The following is an 8,244-nucleotide window of genomic DNA, read 5'->3' on the forward strand; positions in this document are numbered from 1 at the left end:
CCCATACAGTTCTTTCCAAGGGTAGATTTGGAAGACGTGTTGAAAAGTTTTCTTTCAGATTTAAAATCTAAACTGCCCCACGTATGTGGATTTCCCATAAAAATGACAACGAAACCCTGCTACTACACTCAAGAGCTAACTAAACCACGTGTACAGGTAAGAGACTTGTGTCCAAAGTGCTTTTGTAGTAATGGTTTACTAGTCTATTTCTTCTAATTTTATGTGTGCTCCTGGAGGCTAGAGATCATGTTCATCTTCTTATCCCAAGTGTCTGGTACATAATAGGTGTTTGTTAAATATCTTTTCAGTGAATAAATGATCTTAAAGATAATTTAGAAACAACGCCTCATACAAATCCAGATTGACTTTGAACTTCTGCCACTTCGTTTAAGCCTCATTGATTGAAAAAGGCTCTGAATAATTCCATTTATAGAAATTAAATTAACTCAATAACATTTTTATTGCAAGATGATGTGCTAAGTGAAATCTTATGAAAAACAAGTAACAAGCAATACTGATGAAGAAAATATGATGTCATATCTTTATACTCAAATAAGCTTTCTTTGTCAAAAGAAAACAATTTAAAAGAAAATTTTCGAAGAACAAATCTAAGGAAATTTAAAATGTAAAATTTTCAACAATATTATATCTTCGAAATGATAAATAATTGTGTTTTGATCAAAGTCAAAAGTTTGAACAATTTGAACAGTTTGAGATATAATTGAATTATGTGACTATTTCTGCGTCTGCTCAGTCTCCTGTCTTCGACTTATTAGTGTGCCCTGTTTATTGTCGTTTGCACTGCTCCAGCGATTTCAGCTTTCATATGGTATTGACTTGCTATGGCTCAAACACTATGCCTCATGGCATTCTTTCAGCTTTTGCTGCCATGCTAATTGTTTCACTCTCTATAATCCCCAGCTATAACCCACCGAGCCAGTGTTATAGACCATGTTCATCTTTTCAGGCCAGGCCACGTCATCTGCCACTAGTCACCATGTAGATTTAGTAGTATTGGGTGGGGCGCCAACACCATGTATATGTTACGTAAAAATACGAAAGCCTTGATGTCAGGGGCTGTGGGCAAGGCCATTTCCTTAGAAGGGAGTGCAGGTGAACAAATCCCAACTACATCTTTATGGTAATGAATCTTAAAATTTTGCCCAGATATATCATTTTTAAAAGTTTAATTGCTGGCCAAGTCCAAGCCTGAGGAATTTAGAAGATGTGTCATTACATCATACATTTTTATCAAACATATTTATTGACTGCTAAATATTTCCAGCCCATGTCTGTTTCAGAAATAGTGAATCCAGACAAGTACTTGTGAAAATTTGCTCCTTAAATCTAAAATAACACTTAGTTGGAGATTCTGGTCTTTATATTGCTCCTGACAGTTGGAACCCTGACAGTAAAAATTTCTTCCCCTCAGTTTTATTGAGTGCCTTCTGTGTGCCAGCTGCTTTTATGTGTATTAACTCATTTAATCATCAAAATAAACTCTTGCAATAAAGAATTGTCTTCTCAATTTTGCAGAAGAGGAAACAGAAGCTCAGAGCATCCAAGTAATTTAACTGTAGCCATACTGTTAAATACACTGCAGAATGAGGATTGAAACCCAGAGTCAAATTCTTAATCTGAAACTGGAAAAGGTTTAGATATGTGGTTAAGACCCCAAACTCCAGAGACAGGCTGTCTGGATTGGAACCGCTTTCTACTTGTATAATCGTGGGCAAGGTGTTTGATCTCCCTGTCCCTTGGTTATTTCAGTTGTTAATGGAGTGGGGTAGTGGTGGTAATAATGGCACTTGTCACCAGTTGGGCTCTCTGAGGACTGACTCTGAAATGGAGTCAAGTGCATGTGGTATTGGGGAGTTGCCCTTGGAATTAATACCTGCAGAAGGCAAGGAAGGAAGAGAGATTGGGTGAAGGGAGAAGTTAAACGCAAAGCAGGTGCCAGATAGCCTTGGTCAACCTTCTAAGGATTTCCGAGGCTAAAAACAGCCCTTCATGGTGAGTCTGCATTGGCTGAAGTAGCCAGGCCTTATACCCGCTCTTCCATCTGTCATTGGATTTGGGCCACCCTGAGACAGGCGTGTCCTGGAACGAAGGGTGTCTTCAACTGAATCAGTCCTTGTAGGGGACGACTGCAAAAGGTGCCTCCTGTGTCTGCTGCCAGCACTCTGGGCAATGGGCAGCAGCCCTTCCTTGAAGGGGATCTGGGCAGCATGCCACCATGTCCTTCATAGGGATTTTATTTGTGTGTTAGGAGATTATATGATACCTGGAACAGTCCCTACGCTTAGCGCTCAGGAACTGTCGGTTCCCATGGTTGCTACACCATGTTAGCTCTAAGATGCATGTAGTATTAAAAAACATAAGTTAAAAAAGTGAAAAATAAATTGATAAGATTGTTTGATAAAAACTCAACTTACTTAAAAAAATTAGCAGATGCACTTAGCCAAACTAGTTTTTTGGTTTTTTTTTAACTTAGGGAAATTCTCAAAGACTTAAATTAGTATATTTAGTATAATGAACTCATGCCTATCATCTAGTTCCTCCTTGACATATTTTTGAGCAGAGGTAACGAGTATTTTAAACAAATCCCAGATATTTCAAGACTTTAGTATGTGTTTCTGCCTTACAAGAGCTTTTTAAAAATGTATTTAATAATAATTCCTTGATATCTGATACCATATCATACCCCAATTCCCCACTGTTTGAGAGATTTTTTGTAGGGGTTTTGTGTAAATCAGAATCCAAGCAAGGGCCACATCATTTTATTTGGTTGTTGTACCTCTTAAGTCTCTTTTATTCTGTAACACTCTAAACCTACACCCCTTTATTTATATCAGTTATTTGCTGAAAAACTGGATCATTTGCCCTGGAAAATGTCCTGTATTACAGATTTGATTGATTGCTGCTTCGTATCATGTCATTTAAAGTTAATATATTCTTCTAAACTCCATATTTCCTACAAACCTGTGGTGAGATCTAAGTGTAATTGAATTCTGGTTTATTTTTAATAAAGAAACACTCGGGTTATGCAATGTACAGGACCAGATTGTAATAGATAAAACATTCGATTGGTCATTTTGGTCAATCCTCAAGTTTCATTTAATCATTACCTTAATTCTAGGCCTCCATTAGATATCCCTGCAGATCTAAATATAGGTTTCCCTCTCTAATTTTGTGTTAATGTACAAAGTTATATAAATTGTATATAAAGTTCTAGAAATTAAAAGTCAACTAAACCACATTTGCCTGTAACACCTGGCAGAATAATGGTAATAATGTGGTAAGGCATGTTTTTTTGTTGGGTTATGACTTCACAAAGCTTTAGTTTGTTGACCATTTAGGTATTTTAAGTTCTGTAAATTATTTATGATCTCATCTGTTGTTTACAGAGGCTCTTTTTGTAGTCTTATAAATTTGAATATAACCATAGAGGTTCATCCTTTGGGCTATTTACTATAGTTTAGAAATTGAAAGAATGAGTAAATAATACATTGACAAGCTAGGGGGCAGAACAGGCTCCTGGAGATTATTTCCGTCAGGTATATGTTTCTGAGAGGCGGATGGATAAAGGGGAAACAGGGTATGAATATAAGCATAATTTGGGTACATATTCTAGATAAGTTTTATGTCATAATACAAGTAATCTATTATATGAATCTGCATAGAATGAGGTGGGGTTTTCTTTTTTGGTATCTCAAGTAGTAGGTATGTTGTTTAAAAGTTATTACAATTTATGAAACCCCAGAGTCCAAAAAGATGGCTGTTCTTTGATTTTCTATGATTGATTTCAGCTTAGTTCTTGAACCCTTTCCTCATCTAATGGAAAAAGATTCCACTTAGACACTCTAAGATGACTCAGTCAATTCTGACAAAACATCTCTTTGAGGTGGATTTTCATGCAGAGTTCAGAATTGCTTTCCTCCCCATGACAGCATCTCTGTCCAGGGGGAGTCTGTGGAGGGCGAGGGCTGCGGTGTGTGCTGGATGAAGCACGTTTGATGCGCTTGCTTACTGTGGTCCGCGTCAGGGGAATGAAGGCCCTGAGCTCTGTTTGCAGGCACCTACAAAGCTGGTGTGCAGACACTCAGGTTTCTGCTGACTCTGCACCTAAAAACCAGAGGTATTCATGATTAAACTTTTCAGCGGAAACCACAGAAGTGTGGCTTTGCCTCAGTTCTTCCTTCTGAATATTGTTTGAATGCATCTGGCTGGTTGATCCTAAGTCTCGTCTTGAACCCTAGCTGCAAAGGAGATTTCCAGGCTCTAGAAGGAACATTAGCAGGAAGGCGGGATGAGTGTTGAACACCAGTTCACCATGTCCATCACAGTCACAGCTGCATTGTGGAGGGGGCGGAGTAGAGGGAAAGGGGTTCTGAACAAGACAGCAGCATGAGCACATTTGGAGGACAGTGGGTAGCTTCTGTAGTTGATTTATATAAAATTTAGAGCATTTCTTCATCTTAAACTATTATCATGAAAGGATGATATCTAAAGAAGGCTACAACCCATAAGAAATACACATATGTCCTCAAGAAGGCTCGTTCTTTTTTTACCTGTTTTATATATGGTAGTGTTACTTTATGTTCTTATTTTGATGCTATTTTAAATAATTTGTATTCCATTGTCATTATTATATTTTTTAAAGTTCTTAATGTCTGTCTTTTCAGGAAAACAAAGTAAAGGCACCCAATCTGACCTCTAAACAAACGTTCATGTCCTGTCTGACCCAGGCCCCTTCCACACGACCCTCCCTGGCTCAACATCTGCCGAGCTCAGTAGCCATGGACCACAAGGTGGAGCATTTGGTCAGCCAGCAGAAGCCCTGCATGTCCTCAGCTCTGCCCCTCCAGCTGCAGTCCGTTCAGAGCAGAGCTAAGTCCCTATCTGACATGGCACCACAAGCTCACTCGGAAGTGCCAAAGCCTCCCAGAGGAGATGATCCTCAAGTCCAAGATGAGAATTTCAGCTCTCAAAGTAGTATTGCCCCTCAATTCATACCAGTTTTCAAAAATCAGTCTTTACAGATGAACAAAAATATCTTAGAAACTGGCAACCTGAAAAGAAAACAATATGTTACAGAATCTAAGTTGTTTTCACTTAAAACCAGTGTGATCCAGGATGACAAACTGAATTTAAATCCTGCTAAAAAAAAAGGATCTAATCGTAACACTCAGATGAATGCTAGAAATTTAAACCAGAAACCTAGACCTCTGCAAAAGAAAAACACCGAATCCTGTGAAAATATGACAAAATCTCCACCCCCTAATGGAAAATCATCAACTGTGAATATAAATGAAAGTAAACAGTTGTCTGATAGTTTAGGATTTCAGATGTCAAATAATAATTTAGGTTTAATTAAAAGTGCCATTGACTTCCAAGTGAATGGAAAAGAAAATTTAAGAAGCAAATATGTAACACAAATGTTAGGGAAAGGACACGAGCCACTAACAGTGAAAAGACAACTATACATTTTTGAATCAGACACAGAAATGGAAAATGCCCCACTGCCACAGCAACAACCAGTAAATCAGACTGAAGAAGCTGATGTCAGTTACCACAGACTGATTATAAGCAGAACAGCTCACAGGTCTAAAAGAAAATTATGTCAGGACACTTCAAAATCTTCAAAGAAGCCTCATTCCAGTAATACCTGTCGTGAGCAGTCCACCTCTTCTAGGAACCAGGTAAAGAAAAAACAATTTTAATCTGGGGATATTTATCATATAGTAGACCTTTAAAACCCCCTAAATAAAGATCTGAAGGATTTGCCCAAGATCCTCTAGGAACACATTAAGAGACAGAGTGTGTGCCTTAACACAACTGCAGGTATGTACAGTTACTTAATTAAAAATGTGATTTTTAATCTGATTGCAGATACATGACTTGGCCAAATCAAAACCTAAGAAATCTCTCATCATTCCTAAAGCTTACAACATGGACGCAAAAGAAGGCAATGTCCATCAGGTAACTTAGGTGATATCTTTTATTTTTAATTATATTATCTGAATTGAAATTGTCCAGCTTAGGGACCTCCAGCCTCTTGATAAGAAGGCGTTACTCTTAAATTCCTTGAAACCTAGACTCAGCAAGGAAGTAGGAGATGTTGGGAACAGTACAGCCCTTGTATAAGGACTGCCTGCAGCAGCTGTTGCATACAGCAGTTTTAATCTGGGGATATTTATCGTATAGTAGACCTTTAAAACCCCCTAAATAAAGATCTGCAGTCCGTTCAGGGCAGAGCTAAGTCCCTCCCACTCTGTTCCAGGGTCTTTGCAGACTCAGAAGAGGGCACGGGAGCAGCAGCAGATGCCTAAAGCTAGACGATCCCACACCCGCTGAAACACGCACCTTTAGGGAATCTTAAGATAATTAACCTTAAATAATGTTTAACTTAATATAATCATTAAGTTAAAATTTACTCCAAAATGTTGCAGTGCTGGCTAAAATTAAGATTTAGCTGATAATGCTGGCATTAAATTCACAAAACCATGTATCTGGAAATTACATTTTATTCCATTCTGCCATCTGTTCTAAGAACAAACATATCGCTAAAATATCCACAAAAACTTTTTGCATAGAACTATGGAAACACATTGAATTCAAATTCTTTATAAGCAAACTAGAAAACATTGTCTTCTTTTCTCTTCCAAATGCTATTTCTGTAATTAATAGAATTTGATTTGAATTAACCAAAAGGTACTTAAGTCTGTTTCTATATATTTTATAGTGTTGTGTTTCACGTAGTTTTTCACATCTTACATTTTAATGTACTCAGTAGGTGGTTAAGGAAAATGTGTATACTAGAATGCCTTAAAATTTTTCATTTTCATTTTTAAAATTATTCCAGATTTTATAATTTTTAGATGTATAACACTTTCCCGCTTCGAATTACTTAAGACCTAAAAATAAAAGGCATTCCCATCACCGAATGACATAAGAAAAATTATAGGATATTATAGAAACTAATTTCCCTTAAATATAAATTAATATAAAGCCCTATAAAAAATTTGAGAAATGCAAAACAGTTTTAAGAAAAAACGTTTTTAAAACTACCTATAATTCCTCTTTGCAGAGATAGCCACTCTGAACAGTGGCCGGACACAGTCACACACTCCCGTGAAGTGGGATTAGGCTCCATAAGCTGCCGTGAGACCGCCTCTTTCACTCGACAGTTTTCTTTTCTTTTCCATGGTTACACGGTTCGTTGCATGAGAATATGCTGCTATATTTAACTGTCCCTACTGATTGACGCTTAAGTTCTTCCCAACTTTTCACTTTGGTAACAATGTTATATAGTCTTGTACAGATGTTTGCAAAGTATCCAATTATGTAGTAGTTTTGTTGAAAATATCTTCATTTTGCCCTTGTTATTTTTATTGAAATTTATCTGAATTCATTATTTTTATTATTGAAATTTTCAAACCATGCAAAGTACCGGTAATAGTGTAAAGAAAACCTCTAATTACCTGTCGTCCAGCTTCAACCATCATTAATATTTTGCCACTCTGTTACATCTATTTCTCACAGATGTATTTTTTCACTGTACTATTTTAAAGTAAATTCAATTCAGCATATAATTTTACCTGTAAATGCTTTAGTATATATATCTTTAGCGCGTAAGGGACAGCGTATTTTTAAAGACAAAAAGAATGTATATACACACATTACATTTGGAGGGCATCTACCGGGTCTTTATTGACTCACTAAATATTGCTTTAGTTTAACAAACTAACAGAGAGCCCTCAGTAAACATAGGACCTATTTCACAGAAGAACTGGAGCCTTAAGCCACATAACTAACATGTTGACATGGAGATTTATTTGTTTAGACATCTTCATTAAGTATATGCCATGTGCCAGGCAGTGGATGAAGCTTTGGGTTAGCGAAATGACAAGACTGCCTTTGGCCATGTAGTCTGGTCTCCAGCAAATCCATTCTGGTTTCCTGGCAAAGATGTAGGAACATATATGTATAGAAGCAAATGTCAAGAATGGCCTTTTGGTCTATATTACAAATAAATTATCTAACATATAAGAAGAAAGAACCAGAAATAGAGCTTCTCACTAGTATTCTGGCTTTCGAACATTTTGGATGTTTAATTTGCAAAATGTGATGTAATTTTTGTGGTAAGATATTTAAAAGAAACTGAAAATCCTCATTAATATTCCACTGAAATAATCCTTCATTAAATTAAACACACACACACACACACACACACACACACAC

The 8,244-nt window shown here is 36.9% G+C and overlaps 1 protein-coding gene across 1 annotated transcript in view; it reads left to right on the forward strand.

Moving 5' to 3' along the window:
• CUNH18orf63 (chromosome unknown C18orf63 homolog) overlaps nucleotides 1–6,357 on the forward strand; it is a 25,990-nt gene extending 19,633 nt beyond the window's left edge. Inside the window, exons 11-13 of the mRNA XM_011367344.1 lie at nucleotides 4,686–5,702; nucleotides 5,893–5,982; nucleotides 6,295–6,357. Coding sequence (XP_011365646.1) covers nucleotides 4,686–5,702; nucleotides 5,893–5,982; nucleotides 6,295–6,357 — 1,170 coding nt within the window. The remainder of the gene's footprint in view (nucleotides 1–4,685; nucleotides 5,703–5,892; nucleotides 5,983–6,294) is intronic.
• The last annotated feature ends 1,887 nt before the right edge of the window (nucleotides 6,358–8,244 follow it).

This window comes from Pteropus vampyrus, unplaced genomic scaffold, assembly GCF_000151845.1.
Source record: "Pteropus vampyrus isolate Shadow unplaced genomic scaffold, Pvam_2.0 Scaffold132, whole genome shotgun sequence".
Lineage (NCBI taxonomy): Eukaryota > Metazoa > Chordata > Mammalia > Chiroptera > Pteropodidae > Pteropus > Pteropus vampyrus.